Raw genomic sequence first — 25445 nt, 5'->3', positions numbered from 1 at the left:
GCGTTCGGCGGTCGACGTCACCGGCCTTCTAGCCATCGCCGCTCCATTTTTCATTGTTCCATTTGTTTTGTCTTGTTCCCCGCACACCTAGTTTACATTCCCTAATCACACTGCATATATATATTCCTCTGTTCCCCCCATGTCTTTGTGTGGAATTGTTTTGGTTTTGTGTTTGTTGTATCGTGCCAGTCTGGTTTTTCACCCTGGGCATTGCCTGTACCCTATTTGGGGAATTATTGGTGAACCTTATTGTTATTGTAACGGGCTTCCTCCTTCTCTTCATCCGAAGAGGAGTAGCAAGGATTGGACCAAAGTGCAGCGGGGTGTGAATTCATAATGATTTATTTGACAAGACGAACACTGACACGAAATACACCATATAATTACAAAATAACAAACGCACGTAGACAGACCTGGACTACGAACTTACACGTAACGAAGAACGAACGAACCAGTACAGACTACAAACAAAACGAACGAACAAACAAACCGAAACAGTCCCGTGTGGCGTAACATTCACAGACACTGACACAGGAGACAACCACCCACAACAAACAATGTGAAAACACCTACCTTAATATGGCTCTCAATCAGAGGAAATGAAAACCACCTGCCTCTAATTGAGAACCATATCAGGTCACCCTTTAACCAACATAGAAACACATAACATAGACTACCCACCCAAACTCACGCCCTGACCGTCAAACACATACAAAGTAACAGAAAACCGGTCAGGAACGTGACATAACCCCCCCATCAAGGTGCGTACTCCGAACGCACCACCAAAAGTCTAGGGGAGGGTCTGGGTGGGCGTCTGACCACGGTGGTGGCTCAGGCTCTGGGCGAGGTCCCCACCCCACCATAGTCAATCCAAGCTTCCATATTCCCCTCTGAATGACCACCCTCCTATTCCACCCACTTAATTTAAAGGGTACCGTCGAGATAAGGGGCAGCACCAGGATAAGGTAGCTCAGGACAGAGAGGTAGGTCAGGATAGAGAGGTAGGTTAGGATAGAGAGGTAGCTCAGGATAGAGGGGCAACTCCGGACTGAAGGGCAGCTCCGGACAGAGAGACAGCTCTGGACTGAGGGGCAGTTCTGGATGGCTGGCTCTGGCGGATCCTGGCTGGACGGCTCTGGCGGATCCTGGCTGGACGGCTCTGGCGGATCCTGGCTGGACGGCTCATGGCTGGCTGACGGATCTGGCTGCTCATGGCTGGCTGACGGATCTGGCTGCTCATGGCTGGCTGACGGATCTGGCTGCTCATGGCTGACTGGCGGCTCTGGCTGCTCATGGCTGGCTGACGGATCTGGCTGCTCATGGCTGGCTGACGGATCTGGCTGCTCATGGCTGGCTGACGGCTCTGGCAGATCCTGTCTGGTTGGCGGCTCTGGCAGATCCTGACTGGCTGGCGGCTCTGGCGGATCCTGACTGGCTGGCGGCTCTGGCGGATCCTGACTGGCTGGCGGCTCTGGCGGATCCTGACTGGCTGGCGGCTCTGGCGGCTCCTGACTGGCTGGCGGCTCTGGCGGCTCCTGACTGACGGACGGCTCTTGCGGCTCCTGACTGGCTGGCGGCTCTAGCGGCTCCTGACTGACGGACGGCTCTAGCGGCTCCTGACTGACGGACGGCTCTAGCGGCTCCTGACTGACGGACGGCTCTAGCGGCTCCTGACTGACGGGCGGCTCTGACGGCTCGGGACAGACGGGCGGCTCTGACGGCTCGGGACAGACGGGCGGCTCTGACGGCTCGGGACAGACGGACGGCTCAGACGGCGCTGGGCAAACGGACGGCTCAGACGGCGCTGGGCAGACGGACGGCTCAGACGGCGCTGGGCAGACGGATGGCTCAGACGGCGCTGGGCAGCTCAGACGGTGCTGGGCAGACGGCCGACTCTGACCTGCTGAGGCGCACAGTAGGCCTGGTGCGTGGTGCCGGAACTGGAGGTACTGGGCTGGAGACACGCACCACAGAGAGAGTGCGTGGAGGAGGAACAGGGCTCTGGAGACGCACAGGAAGCCTGGTGCGTGGTGTAGGCACTGGTGGTACTGGACTGGGGCGGGAAGGTGGCGCCGGATATACCGGACCGTGCAGGCGTACTGGCTCCCTTGAGCACCGAGCCTGCCCAACCTTACCTGGTTGAATGCTCCCCGTAGCCCGACCAGTGCGGGGAGGTGGACCCGCACTGGGCTGTGTTGGCGAACCGGGGACACCATGCGTAAGGCTGGTGCCATGTATGCCGGCCCGAGGAGACGCACTGGAGACCAGACGCGTTGAGCCGGCTTCATGGCACCTGGCTAAATGCTCACTCTAGCCCGGCCGATACGTGGAGCTGGAATGTACCGCACCGGGCTAAGCACACGTACAGAAGACACCGTGCGCTCTTCCGCACAACACGGTGTCTGCCCGTACTCCCGCTCTCCACGGTAAGCATGGGAAGTGGGCGCAGGTCTCCTACCTGACTTCGCCACACTACCCTTTAGCCCCCCCCCCCCCAAGAGATTTGGGATTTCTTCTCGGGCTTCCAGCCACGCTTCCGTGCTGCCTCCTCATACCACCGCTCCTGGGCTTTAGCTGCCTCCATCTCTTCACGAGAGCGGCGATATTCTCCAATGTGAGCCCAGTGTCCTTTTCCCTCCAGAATTTCCTCCCATGTCCAGGAGTCCTGTGTAGTAGGCCGCTGCTGCTGCTGCTGCCCGTAGCCACGCTGCTTGGTCCGAGTTTGGTGGGTGGTTCTGTAACGGCAACCTTCCCTCTCTTCACGAGAAGAGAGAGTGTAGCAGGGATCGGACCAACATGCAGCGTAGCCAGTGCTCAACATGTTTAATTTCGACAAATAAACGTGAACACTTACAAAACAAAATAACAAATGTGGTAAACCAATACAGTCCTTTCTGGTGCAGACAAAACACAAAGACAGGAAACAACCACCCACAAAATCCCAACACAAAACAAGCCACCTATATATGGTTCTCAATCAGGGACAACGATTGACAGCTGCCTCTGATTGAGAACCATATTAGGCCGAACACAGAAACAGACAAACTAGACACACAACATAGAATGCCCACCCAGCTCACGTCCTGACCAACACTAAAACAAGCAAAACACATAAGCACTATGGTCAGGACGTGACAAATTGTGCAATTTTAGTTTTATTTGTGTGTTTTTGTTAGCAATAGGGTAATAATTCAATTATCTTTTTTATTTGTATTTATATACTACAGTTTGTTTCTATTTGTCTTTGTTACTTCTTTTTGATATTTACAAGTCTTATTTTTGTATATATTTTTATATTCATATAGTTCTAAATGTTATGATTATTTATTTGTGTTGTTCCGAATATCTGAATAAAAATTACAGTTAGTGCAGAATGGTGTTTTTTTTGTTTTGTTTGTGGGGCGCTGAAGGGGGGATTCGCCCAGGGAGCCATACAAGCTAGAACCACCACTGCACACACACACACACTTTATCTTTATCTCATCATTCATCATCCTCAAAGCAAATGTCCACAATGACCCATAAATGAGATGCTATCATCACCAGAAGCCTATTGGCTACTTGATCTAATAGTTACTGTCTCTGCTACTAACGTCACGTTGTCATCATGTGACACCGACAATTTGGGAGGTACCATGTGATCCAAGGTGGAGGTTGGGAGGTACCATGTGATCCAAGGTGGAGGTTGTTGTGGTTTGTGCTCATCCAAATGGCATTGGGTCTGTCCACTCTGATCAGCGTCAGACGCTCAGATGGCATGGCACAAACCCTCTCTGGTATGCCAACCACTCTACCACTGCTCCCAGCTGATCCATCTAGCAGGTAATGCGTGACGCTGTCCACCCGACCCTGCAAAATGATCGATCCCAAACACACAGAAACACAGAGAAAGGGAGAGAGAGAGAGAGAAATAGAGAGTCAGACTGAGCAGGAAACACAGTAACCTGCCCCCCCCCCCCCCCCCCCCCCAGTACACACAGCTGATTACACTAAACACACTATCTCCCTATGTTCAGTTAAGCTGAATCAATTTGATTGGCCCACCCATGTAGTGGTGTCCCATATTCATATACAGTGTCAGTGTTATCTCTCTCTCTCCCTGCCTGCCTGCCTCCAGCCCATACACCCAAAGTTCAAAAGAGGATACCTCAGATACTTTGACTACCTGTCCGGATTGGGGTCAATTCAGCTTTAATTTCAAACAATTCACTTAATGGATTGATTGAATTGAAAACTCAACTGACCCCAACCCCAATACCTTTCCAGGATTAACCAGTAGTGGGCTCCACCTCTTTCCATCTGCAGACAGACAGGCATCAGTCTGGGTGTTTAAATCTGTCAACACCATTTTGCCATGTTGAGTGATTGATATATTTGATGGATGGTAGATTATTCTGAGTACATGGCTGGACCATGGTGAGTGATCTGAGCAGCTCAGGCCTGGGGGTGGGTGGGTGACAGACAGGATTACAGTGGAAAGAGGAGCACACTGTCTCACACTGCTGCTCTTCTTCCTCCAGTCTCTCTCTCTCCTCCGTCTCGCATTCACTCTTTTTTTCTCTCACTATCGGTCTGTCTTCACTCTTCCTATGTCTCTTTCTCACACTTACGCATATACTTTCTCACTCTCCCTCAGTCTCTCACTTGTCCTTGAGAAATGACACTTAATGGAAGCCATTTATTGATGGAAAGCGGCATTCTGCTGTTCTGGTCACTGGGCTATGGACTGTATGCTAGGAGAGCTCCCTCTCCTTCCATATCAAAAGACAAACATCCTGCACTGATAGCCAACAAGACTACAGAGATAAAGGACACTGGTGGAATTGTGTAGAGAGACACACACACTTATCCAATGGCTCTGTTCTCCTCCATTGAAAGTATATTAACAGTCCCTTTTCATTAGTTTGTTGTGCAGGATTCTTTTAGAAAATAAATCGTTTCCAGCATCAATCATTCAGATGTTGTATGACAAGGACTGGATGTTTTATTTGAGTCCTCAGTTTAATTTAGATTGGTTTATTTGGATGCAGCAGAGCAGTTTGGGTTCAGAGAGAGTTCACTGAGAGAGTCGGCTCTGTGTTCCTTCTTCATGTCCCATGGGTACAACACTCAGGACTCCACCTGTCAGATAAAGACTACAGGCACTATTTAACCTAACTAACAAAAAATATATATATATATTTGTGTGCTGCATGTTTACATGTTCACTCACATCTACTGTACAGTAGGTACTAAATAAAATGATGTTCACATTGAGACAAAATGAAACATTCTTAAATGCATATACACTGAGTGTACAAAACACTTTTTTTGCCCTCAGAACAGCCTCAATTCGTCGGGGCATGGACTATGCAAGGTCTTGCTGTCCCATGTTGACTCCAATGCTTCCCACAGTTGTGTCAAGTTGGCTGGATGTCCTTTGGGTGGTGGAACAGTCTTGATAGACACAGGAAACTGTTGAGTGTGAAAAACCCAGAAGTGTTGCAGTTCTTGTTACAAAACCAATGTTCCTGGCACCTACTACGATACCCTGTTCAAAGGCACTTAAATATGTTGTCTTGCCCATTCAGCCTCTGAATGGCACACATACACAATCCATGTCTTAATTGTCTCAAGGCTTAGAAATCCTTCTTTAACCCGTCTCCTCCCCATCATCTACACTGATTGAAGTGGATTTAACAGGTGACCTCAATAAGAGATCATAGCTTTCACCTGGATTCACCTGGTCAGTCTATGTCATGGGAAGAGCAGGTGTTCTTAATGTTTTGTACACTTAGTGTAGATTGTTCCCTATGAGAACCCATAATACCTATTCTTTGCTGAGTAGGACGTAGCCTACTGAGTATTAAGACTGATGAGGGCCAGTCTCAGACTATTCAAAAGCATTACAGAGACTTTGATTAGTGGACTGGATCAACGACTTCAGTTTGGGGTTGGACCCAAACGTGGGGATTTAATGCTTATGATCTACCAGTCCTTAAGTCAGAAGTCATTGAAGTATTCCTTTGGCAGTGGTTTGGTTCATGTCTCTCTCATCCCGTGATTTGGTCAGTCACAGTGGCTGCTAGGGTCCTGTTTCTGACATATTTTAGGATATTGTTCCACTCTACCCATTGATGATGGGTGGGATTTACAGTATATACACACACACATAGCTAGCACTTTTCCAAGTGTTCAAAGTGCTTTACATTGTATAGGGGAAACAGCTCATCCACTACCAATGGATGAAGAGTTCAACCTCTTGTTACCCCCTCATCATCACTTGGCTCTGGCTCTCTCACACTGGATCTGTTCTCACACTGGATCTGGTCTCACACTGGATCTGTTCTCACACTGGAACTGTTCTCACACTGGAACTGTTCTCACACTGGATCTGTTCTGTTTGATGCAGCTCTATCAGCTACAAGTCCAGTTCTGGCTGTTGTGTTTGTGTTCCCATCTTCAGCTGTTCCATTAGTCACTAATAGCGGATGTTCCATATTCTTAGCTGTTCCACTCCCTCCCTGACGTTCTATTAGCTGATGTTCCATCTGTCGGCTGGCTGTTCACAATGGCTGTCTAATAGAGAGCTGCTGCTCCTCTCCTCCCTCCACTGAATACACGCATTCTGTCTCTATTGTCACTTGGCTGCAATCGCTCTTCAGGCCTAGCTTCTGCGCACTCGCGCACACACGCGCAAACACACACACAGTGACTTAAGGTCACAAAGGCAGCAGCGGGGTGGACATGGCCTCCGTGGCTGCCACAGCGTCAGAGCTTGGCTAAGTGCTTCCATTCAGACGTGATTATTACTGTAAAGAGGGAGTGGGAAGGTCTGCTTTGTCAGCTGTAGACAGAACAGAAAAAGGGGCCATTTTAGACCAAAGCAAACAAAGGGGAGATGAGTGAGGAAGGGGACACACATTCAAGCAGTTCAAATGTGTGCGTTCACGGCTCTTATCAGTGTGAGGCAGCTAGCGTCGTCACTTGGAGATGCTGGGCCATCATCAGACTACTGGAGACTGTGTCTGTTGTATTCTTATGTACTGGATGTGTGGCGGCTGATGTTTATTTATAAGCACTACTTAGGCTTCTCATTTCAGGTACTCTTTGAAGAGGTAGGGTTGAAGACGTTTTCGGGAAGACGGGCAGGGACTCTGTTGTCCTAGCTTCAGGGGGAAGCTGAGTCCACCATTGGGGTGCTAGGACAGAGAAGAGCTTGGACTAGGATGAGTGGGAACTGCCCTCGCGTAGGGGTGGGAGGGCCACGAGACCAGAGGTGGCAGAACAGAGTGCTCGTGTTGGGGGTGTAAGGTTTGAGCATAGCCTGAAGGTAGGGAGGGGCAGTTCCCCTTGCTGCTCCATAGGCAAGCACCAGGGTCTTGAAGATGATGCGAGCTTTAACTGGAAGCCAATGGAGTGTGCAGGGTGACATGGGAGAACTTGAACACCAGGCGGGCTGCGACGTTCTGGGTAAATTGGAGGGGTTTGATGGCACAGGCAGGGAGGCCAGCCAACAGAGAGTTGCAGTAGTCTAGATGGGAGATGACAAGAGTCTGGATTAGGACTGTCTGAGTAAGGGTCTTACTTTACAGATGTTGTAGAGCATGAACCTGCAGGAGTGAGTCACTGCGTTGATGTTTGCAGAGAACGACAGGGTGTTGTCCAGGGTCACGCCAAGGTTCTTTGCAGTCTGGGAGGGGGACACCACTGACTTGTCAGCCGTGACCAAAAAACAAACATTCACAAATCAAAAGCTTGTTTGTTTCGTTATAAAGCAGCTTTTCCTATCCATTCGTTAGACAGTCCCTACGTTGTTGTCCCGTTAGCATCCTAACAGGTCAAGCTGTTCTATCTCTGTATTACTCTACATTAGCTAATCCGTGTGAAAATGTCTGCTGTCTGTCTGGCTGCATTACGACGTCCTGTACTGTACTGATTCAAAACACGGAGGCCAGAATCAGAGGCTGAGTTTGACTGGCTGGCTTAATGGCTCTTTAAAGCCTGCTGCTGAATCACAAAGCCGAGGCCTTGAATGATGTGGGAATCTCTGCCAGATACAGGGATAGGCTCTCTGATCGGTGTTAAAAGTCAAACTCATGCTGTTACCCTGGTAACATTTGCAATACGCAACGAACGGGAGATGACAGTTTTCGAATGTTGACTTTGTGCTCCTTCGATTAATTCACTGAGATGTGGGTTGTTGGTGGGGAAAAGTGTTGCTTCGCTTGCAGGCTGTGCTGACAGTGTTGACACGTCACAGCATCGTACGGATCTGGGTGCATTGTGCTGTCTTTTGGATCTGAAATACGTGTGTTTTGTGCCCACAGTTCTTTGTATACAGAGGTGTATTCTGACCACAGGCTTGTTTAGAAGTGAGATCGAATGCTTTCGCAGACCACAGCAGGTTGGTTTTTAAAAAGAGAATGCCAATGTGTCGACCCAAAAACAACTTTTCTCAGGTGTGAACAACATGAAGACCAAGTAGAGGAATTGAGTAATTCAGAGGCTCTCCTCAGGATTACACAAGTCAGGCTACTTTGTTCAGGCTATTCCTTCCCGCCGCACTAATCCAGAGCTCACGTCCTGTCACCTTCTAATCGTCTGTCTGTGTGGCTCTGCACCACCAGGCATGATGGGAAAAAAATAGAGATTATGATCATCAATCATCCAATGAATTCATTGAATGTTGTTTTCACAGACCTTTTATCTGTCGAACTGGATTAGCAACCTGTTTTGTCACTTTCTTTCTTTTCCCCACATCTCTGTCTGTTGTTTCTGGCATATTCTATCCTCCACCACTGTCACTGAATCCTCATCATTGATCAAGTCCCTGCTCTGGGCCAGGTGTTGGTGAATGATGATCTCCCCGGCACAGTTTAACCCTGTTGGCTCAACCATTACTGCCTGCTTACTGCACAATGAACCAATCAGACTTCTTCTTCTTGAAGAGTGTTTGTTGTTGTATTTATTATTCACATCCTTGATGTTTAATGGCCCTCTCTCTCTCTCTCTCTCCTCCCCCCTCTCTTTCCCTCCCTCCCCACAGGAAACAGTAGAATATGCCTTCCTAATCATTTTTACTATAGAGACCTTTCTGAAGATCATAGCGTATGGTTTAGTCATGCACCAGAACTCCTACGTAAGAAACGGATGGAACATGCTGGATTTTGTCATTGTCATAGTAGGGTGAGTACCACCACTGTTTAAATCAATGGCTCTCCCAAGACAGAGTCATAGAGTAATTCTCTCACAAACACACACACACACACACACACACACACACACACACACACACACACACACACACACACACACACACACACACACACACACACACACACACACACACACACACACACACACACACACACACACAAACAGTATGGCCCAGAAAAGACCACTAAGATAAATCAGAGCTCTGTCACCAGAGAGCTCAGAAAGCCTTTTGACTCAGGGCTGTATTTTACGATGATGTCATCTGTATCTCTGTGTGTGATCTCTGTGATCTCTCTCTCCCCCTCCCCCTTTCCTCCCTCTCTCCGCAGGTTGTTCAGTGTAGTTCTGGAGGTGATAACCAAAGAGGGTGATGCCGGGGGCCAGGGGGGTAAACCGGGAGGCTTCGACGTCAAGGCCCTCCGAGCGTTCCGGGTGCTCCGCCCCCTCCGCCTTGTCTCAGGAGTACCCAGTGAGTCGCCATGGCACCAGAACATTTAGACTCTAGAGATGCATCATTATGTAGTAATTGATCTGGGTTTCTGATTCTAGTTCAAGCTCAATCTTAAGTTTTATTGATACCCATATAGCGGCCAATACAGGCTGAAATCTATCTGGACATAACGTATACAAATACTGAATGAGTTCCTCATAATATACTCAATGGATATATTAAATGGATGTCCTCATAGCTTTACACTGTCCCAGCTTCCATCTTGTGTGTGTGTGTGTCTGACCCTTCTCTCTCCATGTCTCTAGGTTTACAGGTAGTGTTGAACTCCATCATTAAAGCCATGGTTCCTCTGCTCCACATCGCTCTGCTCGTCCTCTTCGTCATCATCATCTACGCCATCATCGGCCTCGAACTCTTCATCGGCAAGATGCACGCCACCTGCTACCTGGTGGGCACCGGTAAGGGCCTGCATCCCATAACCGGCCTGTCTCGGTCCGTTACTTAAACTTTTCCCAGCTTTAGATGCATGTCAGTACTGCATAAAAAAGACAGGCTTAGGTTACCGACCGCCCCCCTGCTGTGCGTCTCTGTAGTACGTGCATGTATGACCCCCATTAAAAAACAGTCTCAATCCATTTTTGAAGAATGTGAATTATCTGTCTGTACAGACCCTAAGATTCCAGTCGCTCACAGGTTGGAATCAGCTCTGTTTCCATATTTCAACGATCTCTGCTGACAATCATGACCCTTATTCTAGTACTTACCCCTGAATATCAATGAATATACAATAAATGTCGCTTACAGTCAATCAGAGGGATCTGTATGAAACATGGAAGCTAGATGACGTTGTTCCATTTCTCCTGTGTTACTCATCTACAATAAGGTGGTCTTATAGCGGGGAGCTTATGGGCGGCATGACGTAAGTGTGTACGTATTGCGCTCTCTCTCTCTTTGTTGGCTTGTTTGGTTACATCCTTGTGGTGGTTGAGAAGCAGCAGTGCAATGCAGGGCAGAGTAGACCCAGATCTCTGCTTGCTGTAATCCGAGTTTCCCAGTCCCTGCTGATGAAAAACATCCCCACAGCATGATGCTGCCACCACCATGCTTCACTGTGGGAATGGTGTTCTCGGGGTGATGAGGTGTTGGGTTTGCGTGTTTTCCCTTGATGGCCAAAACGCTAAATTTTAGTCTCATCTGACCAGAGTACCTTCTTCCACATGTTTGGGGAGTCTCCCACATGCCTTTTGGTGAACACCAAACATGTTTGCTTATATTTTTAATAATGGATTTAATGGTGCTCCGTGGGATGTTCAAAGTTTCAGATATTTTTTTATAACCCAACCCTGATCTGTACTTCTCCACAACTTTGTCCCTGACCTGTTTGGAGAGCTCCTTGGTCTTCATGGTGCCCCTTGCTTTGTGGTGTTACAGACTCTGGGGCCTTTCAGAACAGGTGTATATATACTGAGATCATGTCACAGATCATGTGGCACTTAGATTGCAAACAGGTGGACTTTATTTAACTAATTATGTGACTTCTGAAGGTAATTGGGTGCATAATGATCTTATTTAGGGCTTCATAGCAAAGGGGGTGAATACATATGCACGCACCACTTGTCTGTTTTTTTAATTCAAATTTTTTGAAACAGGTAATTTTTTTCATTTCACTTCACCAATTTGGACTATTTTGTGTATGTCCATTACATGAAATCCAAATAAAATTCCATTTAAATTACAGATTGTAATGCAACAAAATAGGAAAAACGCCAAGGGGGGTGAATACTTTTGCAAGGCACTGTATATGCAACATCAGCAGAGAGTTAGGGACTGTGGCGTGTGATGGCGGGGGTGTGTGTGTGTGTGTGTGTGTGTGTGTGTGTGTGTGTGTGTGTGTGTGTGTGTGTGTGTGTGTGTGTGTGTGTGTGTGAGAGAGAGAGAGCCTGTGATGAGCTAGTGTGCTATGAGAATTATGTGTTAACACTGTATACATGTACACTATACCTATAGAATGTGTATCCGTAAACGAGAGTATGTAAGCAAAACTGCATAAAGCCACACTTTTCTGTGCTTCCCAGTGCCTTTTTACACCACAGGACGTATTTGATATTCTCATATGACAAACACACTCTGATGCCATGCATCATTGTTTACTAAGGTATTTTCCGGCCTTACATCCTGCTTTTATCTTTCTCTCCCTTTCTCTATATGCACTGAAGGTATTCTGGCAGAGGAGGAGCCTGTTCCGTGTGCGGTGTCAGGCCATGGGCGCCAGTGCAGGATGAATGGGACTGTGTGTAGGGAAGGATGGCACGGCCCCAATGGTGGCATCACCAACTTTGACAACTTCCTGTTTGCCATGCTCACTGTTTTCCAGTGTATCACCATGGAGGGCTGGACTGATGTTCTGTACTGGGTGAGGCTGCTTTATGAACAACACCCAGCTAGCAACTAGCAAGCTATCTCTACACAGTGACACAGAGGTTTCAACAGTGTTAGCTTAATCGCTAACACTGGATGAGCTCCACTCAAATCCAACTTGCAGAAATAATGTACACAAACATACTCCCCCTCCCCTCTCTGACCTCCCACCTATCTCTCCCTCTCTCCTTAACCTGTGTCTGTACCCTACCTCTCTGCCCAATCTCTACCTCCCTTTCTCTTTCCTCCGCTTATCTCTCCCTCTCCCTCTCCCTCTCCCTCTCTTCTTATCTTATCCCTCCCCCTGCGTCTCTACTCCATCTCTCCCTCCTTTTCTCTCTCCGCCAAATGACTCTCCCTCCCTCGCTATCGGTACTGTCCTCTCTTCTTGTTCATGTACCAGTTACTATGGTGATGCCGTGCTAATGAAGCCATGAATGGGGTGAAGGTGACATTGGAAGCGGAAGAGAGATGCAGCCACTCGACAGACATGAAAGGGATTGAGAGGGAACAGAACACGGAGGAGGAATGGGGAGATGAGATTGGCAGTTATCCACCTCATGTTCGAAGGTTTTTAAAACACGGAAGAGAAAGGCGGAAACTATGGATACAACTTCCCCCGCGGTCGTGCATTATCATAATTCATATGCGCGCCACTAGAAACCCTGTCAATAGCATATTTCGGCATTAATTTTGTTAACGGAATCAACAACTGCAATAATACTACTAATACAAGTTAAGACTGGGATGGATCCCCAAAGTATAAAGTGGAAATATTCCCAAAGTCAATTTATGAGAGGAGACGGACAAACAGTACCCCACCCAGAAGGACTCATCACTGGCTGGGATACTGATATGAAACCGTCTGTGGCCGTCCATAAAGTGATCCAAAATATACGCATATATCATTGACTCTCTTGGTGTGATGGTCAGGCTATGGAAAATCTTAAAAAGCTCAGAAGCCTACCAGTATCTAAACAGCGATAAAGTTGGGACTGTTCTGGCAAAGTCCTTCAGAGACGAAGATAAGTGGATCTTCCGCGAAGCCGATGTCGAGCTGAGCCAGTCTGAGGAGCCAATCCCACCAAGCATGGGTGCTAGCTAGCATGGAGGGAGAAGTACTGACTGCTGGTTTCACCCGCATTGCGGTTTAGGGGAAATCCTGTTGCCATGCCACCGCAATATGTGGAAGGTGAGATGAATACCACACTAGCAAGTTAGCTGTAGCTATCTATTTCCCCCTTGTTCCTGTATGTTCGGATGCAGGACACACATTTACTTCCCAAACTCATCCGAACTACACCTACGGGAAGTCTCGTGGGACCTTCCGCAAATAAACACTGCAGATGATGGCACTTTAACATGCCGGGAATGCATAGCTTTCTATGAAATGTTTGTGAAGGTCAACACACACCAACAGGAAAGACTAGAGGAGGAGACGAGAATGCAGGCTTTGTCCGAGGTCTGGTGTGACGCAAGGAAGGTTCAGCATAGAAAGTGCCTGTGCTGGATACATTTGTACTCGGCCTCGGACAGTGAGGACTTGTAATTTCTTCCCGAGACCAGCTGAGTAAAAAATGATTATTATTTATTTTGTTTATGCTATGCAGGGATGCACACAGACACATGTGCGTGTACCCACACACACACACACGTGCGCACAAATACACCTGAAGAATCCTGCTGGGGAGAAGCAAATGGTTCTTCATCCTTATCCTCAGGCTCAGACAACATTTGTGAAGACACCTGTGTGACTGAGGAGGTGGATGGCTCCTCATCCTGAGGCTCCGAGATAATTTCTGAAGAGGCCTGTATGACTGAGGAGGTGGATGGCTCCTCATCCTGAGGCTGCAAGATAATTTCTGAAGAGGCCTGTATGACTGAGGAGGTAGATGGCTCATCATTCTGTCCGGTGCCAGAGGGTGCTCCAAAATATTTCATAAGTGCCCCTGAATTTGCATTGAAATACAGTATATGAGTCTGACACCCTAAATACATTTGTTGCGCAATTAAATATACAGTTGAAGTCGGAGGTTTACATACACTTAGGTTGGAGTCATTAAACCTTGTTTTTAAACCACTCCACAAATTTCTTGTTAACAAACTATAGTTTTGGCAAGTTGGTTAAGATATCTACTTTGTGCATGACACAAGTCATTTTTCCAACAATTGTTTACAGACAGATTATTTCACTTATAATTCACTGTATCACAATTCCAGTGGCTCAGAAGTTTACATACACTAAATTGACTGTGCCTTTAAACAGCGTGGAAAATTCCAGAAAATTATGTCATGGCTTTAGAAGCTTCTGATAGGCTAATTGACATAATGAGTCAATTGGAGGTGTACCTGTGGATGAATTTCAAGGCCTACCTTCAAACTCAGTGCCTCCTTGCTTGACATCATGGGAAAATCAAAAGAAATCAGCCAAGACCTCAGAAAATAATTGTTGACCTCCACAAGTCTGGTTCATCCTTGGGAGCAATTTCCAAACGCCTGAAGGTACCACGTTCATCTGTACAAACAATAGTACGCAAGTATAAACACCAGGGGACCACGTAGCCGTCATACCGCTCAGGAAGGAGACGCGTTCTGTCTCCTAGAGATGAACATACTTTGGTGCGAAAAGTGCAAATCAATCCCAGAACAACAGCAAAGGACCTTGTGAAGATGCTGGAGGAAACAGGTACAAAATTACCTATATCCACAGTATAACAAGTCCTATATCGACATAACCTGAAAAGGCTGCTCAGCAAGGAAGAAGCCACTGCTCCAAAACCGCCAGACTACGGTTTGCAACTGCACATTGGGACAAAGATAGTACTTTTTGGAGAAATGTCCTCTTGTCTGATGAAACAAAAATAGAATTGTTTGGCCATAATGACTATTGTTATGTTTGGAGGAAAAAGGGGGAGGCTTGCAAGCCGAAGAACACCATCCCAACCGTGAAGCACGGGGGGTGACAGCATCCTGTTGTGGGGGTGCTTTGCTGCAGGAGGCACTGGTGCACTTCACAAAATAGATGGCATCATGAGGGAGGAAAATGATGTGGATATATTGAAGCAACATCTCAAGACATCAGTCAGGAAGTTAAAGCTTGGTCTCAAATGGGTCTTCCAAATGGACAATGACCCCAAGCAGCGGGCATTGCTTATACACACTTCGTAATCCCTACTGATACGTATCAAAGTAGTGTTGTGGAGGTACACAACTTATCAATTACAGTACAATAGAGAAATTATGCACAAAGTAGCCTACACAATTGCAAAGCACAGTGAAATATATTCACATGGGCACTGCACACAGCCTAGTTTCAGCGGAATATCATCTGCAGGCAGCAAGAGTCTGCAGCTCACACCTGGTTTTGGCATGGAGCAGCTCACAGAAGAATGGCATCGGTAGCTGTTAGGGTTGAAATGACGTTTCAACTTATGATATCTACCAGTAAATTCTAACTAAGGCAACAATGGGTATGCAAACCAGGTATTGAAAAAGTTTAGTCCGAAGTGTTGGTTAGTAGACTACTTGTGATGTGCAATTGTCATCGTGCACTGTTTGCTTCAGGGGCGTAGAGATGGACGGACCCACCCAATCAGATTGATGTGGTTTAAGGGATTTTGAGAGTGATAATTGTTGAAGAGCATGCATTTAGTTTCACTTGCATTTAAGAGCAGTTGGAGGCCACGGAAGGAGAGTTGTATGGCATTGAAGCTCGTCTGGTGGTTTGTTAACACAGTGTCCAAAGAAGGGCCAGAAGTATACAGAATGGTGTCGTCTGCGTAGAGGTGGATCAGAGAATCACCAGCAGCAAGAGCGACATCATTGATGTATACAGAGAAGTGAGTCGGTCCGAGAATTGAACCCTGTGGCACCACCATAGAGACTGCCAGAGGTCCGGACAACAGGCCCTCCGATTTGACAGACTGAACTCTATCTGAGAAGTAGTTGGTGAACCAGCCGAGGCAGTCATTTGAGAAACCTTGGCTGTTGAGTCTGCCGATAAGAATGTGGTGATTGACAGAGTCGAAAGCCTTGGCCAGGTCGATTAATACAGCTGTACAGTATTGTCTCTTATCGATGGAGGTTATGATATCGTTTAGGACCTTGAGCGTGGCTGAGGTGCACCCATGACCAGCTCGGAAACCAGATTGCATAGCGGAGAAGGTACGGTGGGATTCGAAATGTTCGGTGATCTGTTTGTTAACTTGGCTTTCAAAGACCTTAGAAAGGCAGGATAGGATAGATATAGGTCTGTAGCAGTTTGATGGCCTAGCCAATGGCTGACTAAGCTAGCTAGATTTACCTCCCCGGAGACCAGCAATGAAAAATTCTGATTGGATCTTTTTTATCTTCAGCGTTAACTCTTTTAAATCAAAACATAATTGAAAATAATAATAATTATATTATAATCTTTACTGAAGATGTAGATTGTTCCCCACTGTGTTAGGGTTAGTAATCATTTGTAGAGTGGCTCTATTTTACCCCAGCATGCATTTCTTCACTGTTCTGAATGCCTAAAGAATCGATATGTTCTGAAGTAAGAACACAGAAATACTGGACATTTTGAACTCTTATTATGGTTGGTGTTTTGACAAAATTACAATCATGGTATTGAATTGGACTCGTATGATTCTGGTTTCGGTCTTGACTCTGTCTCGGACCCCTTGTCCCCCTCCCGGTCTTGACTCGATCTCGCCCCCCGACCGGGCTTGGTCTTGACTCAGACTCGATTTTCTCCGGTCTTGGTCTTGAATCGGTCTCGCTTTAGGTGGTCTCGAGCACAACACTGCCGTGCGCATCACCACCAATTCATCCAAAATTCATCCACGAACACTTGTATCCTTCCTTCCGGGGAAACATGGCCACCAAACATGGAAAGGAGAATGAGATCAATGGCACCGGGTTCGTGCTCAGGGGTTTGAGGTGGCTCACAAAGGTCTGGTGGTCTGCCCAGAGGAGCCATGGCTGGCAGCAAGTCCAGACGGCATTGTAGACGACAGAGCTGCTGGAAATTAAGTGTCCAGTGACCAACTCACTTGTCCAATCCCTACAGTCCAATCCCTACATGAGAGAAGAGGAGATGTCACTGAGATAGGAGGGGGAATTTGTGATGCAGACCAATGGGCCAAGGTGGTACTACTTAAAAGTTCAGTTGTGGATGTACTGAACAAAAACCACCTCGTCAGTGGGCCCCATAAGAACAGATAATACTGGACATACCGTTTGACAACAAATTCACAAGGCAGCAAGTAGAATGACCCTGAATGTTCTGCTTTGGACATATGTTGCCTTTTTTGGTGGATGAGTTCTCTCAGGGCAGACTGCAGCTATGCCAGAAATATCTGGACATTCTCAAGAGCTAGATGCCTCAGATGTGTGATGGGGTAAAATGACACAATCTGTTTTAAAAATGGTTCATTCATGGAAATCTCCTTCCAGAGTATTTTATAATGTTTATGCCGTAATATGATATGCGTGTCCTGATGTCATACTAAACTTATTACAGAGCAAACAAGAACCTATGTTTAATCGTTTTGCACATGTTTATTACTATGTCACATTGTCTGAGTAGATGTAGAAAGTAACATGATCACATTTCTCACATTCAATAAATAAATGTTAGGATCAGAAAAGTGTGTATTTTTTCAATTGAGGAAACAAACAACATGTACTTTAGTAGTCTTCCAGACTCTCACCATTTAGTAGTAGTCAGTAGTAGTCTTCCAGACTCTCACCATTTAGTAGTAGTCAGTAGTAGTCTTCCAGACTCTCACCATTTAGTAGTAGTCAGTAGTAGTCTTCCAGACTCTCACCATTTAGTAGTAGTCAGTAGTAGTCTTCCAGACTCTCACCATTTAGTAGTAGTCAGTAGTAGTCTTCCAGACTCTCACCATTTAGTAGTAGTCAGTAGTAGTCTTCCAGACTCTCACCATTTAGTAGTAGTCAGTAGTAGTCTTCCAGACTCTCACCATTTAGTAGTAGTCAGTAGTAGTCTTCCAGACTCTCACCATTTAGTAGTAGTCAGTAGTAGTCTTCCAGACTCTCACCATTTAGTAGTAGTCAGTAGTAGTCTTCCAGACTCTCACCATTTTTTTGTATCACCATCTCTTTGTACCATCAGAGCACAGCCAGTAGAGTATACGGCCGACCACTGGGATTAGTTGTTTACCAGTTTCCCCTCTCAGGTTCACCATCCCAGCACAGATTTTCTGGATTTTGTTGGACTTTGGTGTCAGACTGATGGGGATAGTTTGTGAAAGGATCTTGAACACCTTCAAGCGCCTGATTGCGCATTCGACATGTATCCTGACATTTGCCATTTTTCATCTGTGAGTTGACCTCCCTTGTGTGTGAAACAGGAACGTTCAGATAAAACACCTTACGACAGAAAGGTGACAGACATTGTATTATTATATTATTGTAAATGTGTAAATATGGAGAAATGTACATTTGTATGATGTATTATTTTATTAATGGTGTATTGTTTTAGTCCTGTTTGGACCTCAGGCAGCAGCTAATTGAGGATCCTAATAAATACTAATACGTACTAAGGGGCAGGAAGACACACGCGTTCAGGAATCTGTATCAACACATCTTGTTTATGCATGAACTAACGTTAGCTATAACATAACTACAATTACCTGTTGATCCCGATTCCGCTGCACAGACTATCAAGTTTCCACCTCTTCTTCACAACGGGTCGGTTGTACCAAAGGTACAATTCCGGATAGGGGTGTTCCATGGTGGGTTGCTTGTTGAGGAAGTGGAATGAGCACACAAACAAGTTGTTTGGTGGCTTCTTCAGATTAAAGCCCTCATCGATTGCGTCTTGTCAACTTCAGTCACGAGCATCTTGTGAAAAGAAAACCAAGGTGGGCATGAACACTTTGCCTTGGCCTGTGGCTTGTGGTTGAAACATTCCTGTCTTGACCACTCCTGTAGTGTCACGATCATCTAATCAATTAACGGACCGAGGCGCAGCGTACGTAGAGTTCCACATGTTTAATCAGATGAAACTCACAAAAACAGCAACCAAACGTGCCGCTCATGGAGTCCTCACAGGCAACTACACACAAAACAAGATCCCACAAAAAACAGTGGGGAAATGGCTTCCTAAATACGATCCCCAATCAGAGACAACGATAAACAGCTGCCTCTGATTGGGAACCATACCAGGCCAACATAGAAAACAAAACACCTAGATAGGAACACCCCGACCTAACCAAAATAGAGAATAGAAAAGGCTCTCTATGATCAGGGCGTGACATGTAGTTTCCACGAACTGCACAGGTAGTTCCAGAAAACCCTGTGGTTATAGCTAGTAGCAGCTAACTCTGACGCTAGTAGCTTAATAGCTTACGTTAGCGAACTTGAATGAAATAAATCTACAATCACACTTGTTCACTAACACTTATACTTGACTTTTATACGGTATAAATCGACTTCTTCTAACAATTTACAAAATGTTTTGCAAACGCTGGGAAAGTAGCTGAAGTAAAGTTAAGTTTGCCGCTGGCGCGCTGCAGTAAAGTAAAGCAGAAGTCGGATCCATTACTTCCTTATAGCAGTGGTGGGCAATCTTTTCTGTGTGGGTGCAGGCTTTTGCTCCAGCCATAACAATAACACAACTAGATGTATAGTGTTCATCAAGAAATGAGCTGTGTTACTGTTTTGGCTACATCAAAAGCCTGCACCCACACTAGTCTTACAGAGAGAGAGTCACTGCAAAGAGAGATGCCAGGGATCATCTGTAGTTACTGGTAGAATAGTTTTCATCGACAAACTTAATAGGTGTGAGTTTTTATGGCGGCCTGTGATCTGTACTTCTATTAGGTGCTAAATGATCATTGGTATACAGGGACTCATGGATTGTCCTCTAAACTGTGACGGTCAATGTTGTTGTTTCAGATGAACGATGCCATGGGTTCTGAGCTACCCTGGGTCTACTTCGTCAGTCTGGTCATCTTCGGTTCCTTCTTTGTTCTCAACCTGGTTCTGGGAGTGTTAAGCGGGTAAGATATCTGAACATTGCTAACACATGCACGTACGCACCCACACACACGGAGGGAAAAGGTGTCTAAAAGGTGTCTGGAACCCTGACCTGTTCACCGGACGTGCTACCTGTCCCAGACCTGCTGTTTTCAACTCTCTAGAGACCGCAGGAGCGGTAGAGATACTCTTAATGATCGGCTATGAAAAGCCAACTGACATTTACTCCTGAGGTGCTGACCTGTTGCACCCTCGACAACTACTGTGATTATTATTATTTGACCATGCTGGTCATTTATGAACATTTGAACATCTTGGCCATGTTCTGTTATAATCTCCACCCGGCACAGCCAGAAGAGGATTGTCCACCCCTCATAGCCTGGTTCCTCTCTAGGTTTCTTCCTAGGTTTTGGCCTTTCTAGGGAGTTTTTCCTAGCCACCGTGCTTCTACACCTGCATTGCTTGCTGTTTGGGGTTTTAGGCTGGGTTTCTGTACAGCACTTTGAGATATCAGCTGATGTAACAAGGGCTATATAAATACATTTGATTTGATTTGAAATTTGATTTGATAAGTGTGTGTGTGTGTGTGTGTGTGTGTGTGTCCGTCCACAGAGAGTTCTCCAAGGAGAGAGAGAAGGCCAAGGCTCGTGGAGACTTCCAGAAGCTGAGAGAGAAGCAGCAGCTGGAGGAGGATCTGAAGGGCTACCTGGACTGGATCACTCAGGCCGAGGACATCGACCCTGAGAATGATGAGGAGGAGGACGAGGAGGGGGGCAAACGCAATCGTGAGTCGCCTACCTCGCCATTCCCTTCACATCACATTCCCACCTCTTCCCCTCTACCCTGTAAGGGGCACCTGTGGTTCAGAGGCAGGGACAAAGGTCTAGTTTTGAAACCCACATGGCTCTGACAATTGGATTTCCTTTGACATAAAAGTGAGGTAACAGTGCTAATCTTCCCTATTCAAGGTGGAGCCCAGAAAGAGAAGAGTTTAGCTTTAAATGGTGGGAATGTGTTTCTATACGGCAAAATGAATGCATGTCCAGCATTGTCATTCTGCTGCTGAGGTCTTGTTCCATGCTCTTGCTTTTATTTTTTGTCCCTGTGGTTATCACCTAAGACTATTGTGTTAGCCTGTAGGTTTTTGAGTCTTTGCCGTAATGAATGAATGAATTGATTCTACCACCTGTTCCTAAGAAAATTATGAATGTGAATGTTGTGTCTGCTGCTTCAGCCATCCCGCACCCCCCCCCCCCCCCCCCCCCCCCCCATACACACACACACCAGTGGCGGTCAGTGCCATTTATGATGAGGGAGGACGATTCTTTTTTTCATGAGCATGGCCTTATTTCTATTACAGCATATTGGATGACTGTCGTTCATATTCCATTCACCCAGCTCAATGTAACATCGATAGGTTTAGGCTACTACATGATACTCTAATGTTCCCCAATACCCATCACGAGGTTGTTACAACCTAGCCTATGAATGAAAGTTTACAACGTAGCTGCACACATTCAGTACCGCCTTGCTCACTCTTGCCTGCATCTAGCTGATCTAGGGTGTAATCATTCGTCCAACAGTTGCAAACAAGAGTTTCTATTGGACAAATTCAGGTATGTTTCTCCCCGTTTCGTTCCGTTTGCTTCCGTTTAAGAAACGTTTTTCAACAGAGTCGGCGGAATGAATCACGCGTAAACACAGTTCACTTACCTTTTCCCTTCGTTTGTGGACTTCAGTGTACAACACATCAGAAGTATGTGACCAGGCGACAAAACCTTTCCAAGCCAAATCATATCCTAACTGCTACACACAGCCTACATCGTTGTTGCCATATTATCTAAAGTAGCATCCTTGTCAACATAGCTAGTAGAACTAATGCGTTAGTAAACCCCCTACAATCATGCAGTAACTTTCAGTCACTAAGCAGTATAGCGGTTACACCAGCGGGCCATGGTGGAAATAAATTAATAAAACCAAAAGCTTACCTTGACTTGAAAGAGTTCCAGTGTTGGATAGTCATAGCCAGCTAGCTAACATAGCATCCCTCTGTTTGAACCAGGTATTTTGAGTAGGCTAAACTAGCTATGTGCATTCGCTAGCTAAGTGAAACTGAAAGTGAAAAGAAATTACAATCTCTCTCGCTCTCTTGCTTCTTCTTAATTTTTGAAGAAATTAATTTGTTCAAAACTGTTCAACTATTGACTCTCTTTGAGTCAACTACTCACCACATTTTATGCACTGCAGTTCTAGCTAGCTGTAGCTTATGCTTTCAGTACTAGATTAATTCTCTGATCCTTTGATTGGGTGGACAACAGTTCATGCTGCAAGAGCTCTGATAGGTTGGAGCACGTCCTCCGGAAGTTGTCATAATTCTTGTGGAAGTCTGTGGAAGGGGGTGAGAACCAAGAGCCTCCTAGGTTTTGTATTGAAGTCAATGTACCAAGAGGAGGACGGAAGCTAGCTGTCCTCCGGCTTCACAATGGTGCTACCCTACAGAGTGTTGTTGAGGCTACTGTAGACCTTCATTTAAAAAAAGTGTGTTTGAATCAAATATTTGGTGATGTGAATATATTTAGTATAGTTTTATCTAAAAATGATAACTTTTTTAATGTTTTTCAATTCTTACGAAATTCACTGAGGAGGATGGTCCTCCCCTTCCTCCTCTGAGGAGCCTCCACTGACACACACTTATTGTCAGCCCCTGCCTGTATGCTCAATCTGTGCAGTGCAGGGTGGTGAATGGTGGGAATGATGATGATATGACTTTATTGTGAAAGAAAGAGCGAGTAATCCAAATCCTCTTTATGTAAGTATGATGCGTGGTGGGAGGAGACAACACAACACTTCCTGTTTGAATGAGACACTCACTGGGCATAGATATTGTTACAGATAGACAGACGGACAGACAGTGTGTGTGTGTGTGTGTGTGTGTGTGTGCGCGCATGCGTGTTTCAATGTTGAGAGAGAGGGGCTCTAATTGAGATATCAGTCTCATCTGGCCAGGGCCATTATTAACAGACATAATAGGCACGTCAGACATGTTGTCATTGTTCTGTTTTTGTCATTGTTCTGTTCCCCCCCCACACACACAATACATGACTCATCTATTCCCAGATGTCCATCTTTAGTGCTGATTTAATTCAGTGAGTATGCTGCTGAGGCTCAGAGAGAGAGATATGTTTGATCTGTCATTAGCTATAATGCCTGGTGGAGATATGTTTGATCTGTGATCAATTCAAAAGCCTGTGAGATCTAGAGAGTTAGACTAATGCATGCCAGTAGGTTTGAGTGCCTCATTGGCCATCTACTGTATTAGCAGCACACTCACTCTCTCACTATTGGCCTGTACATGGTCGCTACATGATGCACTGTTTCTTATCGAGTGTGCGTGGGACATCAGTTGACCTGGTGGCAATTCTAAACAAAAAAAACAGGAAATAACACCACAGTGTCTAATCATGATCAGGGTAACCCAAACAAACGCTGTCCTCAATGATTGTTGGTTCGTGCTAGAACACTTCATTTCAGAGGGTGTATGTATACGTGGTCAGTAGCATTGTAGCACATGCTTTAGTTTTAGTTTAACATACTAAGGTATGTTAGTCTGTGATTTCTGAATGGGGTTTTCTTGGCAAAGATCACTCAGTTGTAGAATCAGTTGAGGCCTCGAGGTGTCGGTGTGAGGTCTGGGAAAAGAGAGATGAGTGTGTGGAATAACCCCCATCACTCTGTTAGACTGTTACCTCTCTCTATGTCACTTGTCTATGTCGGGTGTCTAGCTACCGTACTGCATACATGGCATGTTCGGCATAGAGTTAAACTGTGTGGCCCAGCCGATACTAATCAATGTCCTTCTTCCTCTTCTTTTACTTTAACTCTTCAATGGCTTATTACTCATTCTTCTTCTTTCCTGTCTTCTAGTTCTTGTCTCGTCTTCTCTTTCATCTCTCCTGTCTTCTTTGGTGCTTCTCTAGTCTCTTCTTAAATGTGCTGATATTCTGTGGTGGATGTCTATTGTCTATTGTTCCCTCTTCTTCCCTGGTGACTCGCTGTTCCCTCTGCTGTCTGAATGCATGTACTGCATGCGTTTTAAAGACCAAGGGGTGACACTGGCTGAGCTAATGGAGAAGAAGAGAGGGAAGTTTGGCTGGTTCAGCCAGTCCACAGAGTCACATGGTAAATTGTGATGTGTGTGTGTGTGTGTGTGTGTGTGTGTGTGTGTGTGTGTGTGTGTGTGTGTGTGTGTGTGTGTGTGTGTGTGTGTGTGTGTGTGTGTGTGTGTGTGTGTGTGTGTGTGTGTGTTTTGCCCTCCCTCATTTTCTTGCTTGTGCTTTGCTACTGCCTTGATGTATGCTCCTCCATTTCTTGCGTTCAATCATCTTTACTCACGCTTCGTTTCACTCAGTCGGCTTCTTCGTTAGATCTTGTTCTCATTTTGTCCTGAGTCTTTGATAAAGTAGTGAGTGTGTGGATTTGTGGATTGAACATCAGAAGTACATGAGACACAACCAGCAGGTTTTAGGCTTCTAGAGGTTACGAGAGGTCATGTGCATGTTGTAGCCTAGAATTCTCTAGAAATGGATCAAAGGGGAATAATGTATGTATTGTCTGCAGAATATATTGATATGTTGACTATGGAAAGGGTATGCATATGTGTAATCGGTCAACAGAGATAGATTGCAATGTAAACATCCATTGTGTGGTAATTTCGAGTCATTCATTGTCATTATTGTTTTCTTCCATTTCTGTGCGTTGTGGTTTGGATTTTTCCTTTCGATGTGTTGTGGAGTATTTTTTAACCCTGTACTTGAGCATATGGTTTGTACAGCATCTGCACAGATCCACTAGTATAACGCTTTGAGCCCCTTTAGAAACCACACTATTGTCATTCCGTTCACATAGTAAACAACATGGAGGATCTGTGCAGGTGCTGCATTGTCTGCGTCTGAATCAGCCCTGACTGTCAATGATAGTCCTCAAAGAGCCCCGTACTAAATCATGAGGATATGAAATCATGACACGGTTACTAGATTTAAGCCATATAACCGAAAACACTCACCCATAAGGGTTCTTTAGGTCTGAAACTCAGCGCCATCATTCGATTGGATCTCACCTTACTTCCTGTGTTTGTGTGATGTCACAGCAAGCGTGCCTGCCAGCGAGACAGAGTCTGTGAACACTGACAACCACAATGGAGAGGACGATAAGGCTAACTGCTGTGGACCACACTGGTGAGTCTGTCCGTCTGTCAAGGTTCAAGATTCCTTTATACCTGGATAGACTATTAGCTTGAAAAGCTACTGTAATACGTCATTCATGCAAATGGATATTAACAATATGATTCTTAATTTTCCCAGTCAAAAAATTACTAAATCAAAGTACAGGT

At 45.8% G+C, this 25445-nt stretch overlaps 1 protein-coding gene across 10 annotated transcripts in view; it reads left to right on the top strand.

Annotated features, from left to right (window-relative positions):
- The window catches only part of LOC120059461 (voltage-dependent L-type calcium channel subunit alpha-1D-like), an 88121-nt gene that overhangs the window by 31417 nt on the left and 31259 nt on the right, over window positions 1-25445 (top strand). For all 10 annotated transcript variants that reach the window (XM_039008528.1, XM_039008529.1, XM_039008527.1 and 7 more), the window contains exons 4-10: window positions 9029-9168; window positions 9528-9667; window positions 9955-10107; window positions 11866-12062; window positions 19976-20079; window positions 20669-20841; window positions 25203-25290. In XM_039008528.1, coding sequence (XP_038864456.1) covers window positions 9029-9168; window positions 9528-9667; window positions 9955-10107; window positions 11866-12062; window positions 19976-20079; window positions 20669-20841; window positions 25203-25290 — 995 coding nt within the window. The remainder of the gene's footprint in view (window positions 1-9028; window positions 9169-9527; window positions 9668-9954; window positions 10108-11865; window positions 12063-19975; window positions 20080-20668; window positions 20842-25202; window positions 25291-25445) is intronic.

This window comes from Salvelinus namaycush, chromosome 14 (genome assembly GCF_016432855.1).
Source record: "Salvelinus namaycush isolate Seneca chromosome 14, SaNama_1.0, whole genome shotgun sequence".
NCBI lineage: Eukaryota > Metazoa > Chordata > Actinopteri > Salmoniformes > Salmonidae > Salvelinus > Salvelinus namaycush.
Note: the sequence above shows the minus strand (reverse complement) of the source record. Positions and strands in the feature narration are given on the sequence as shown.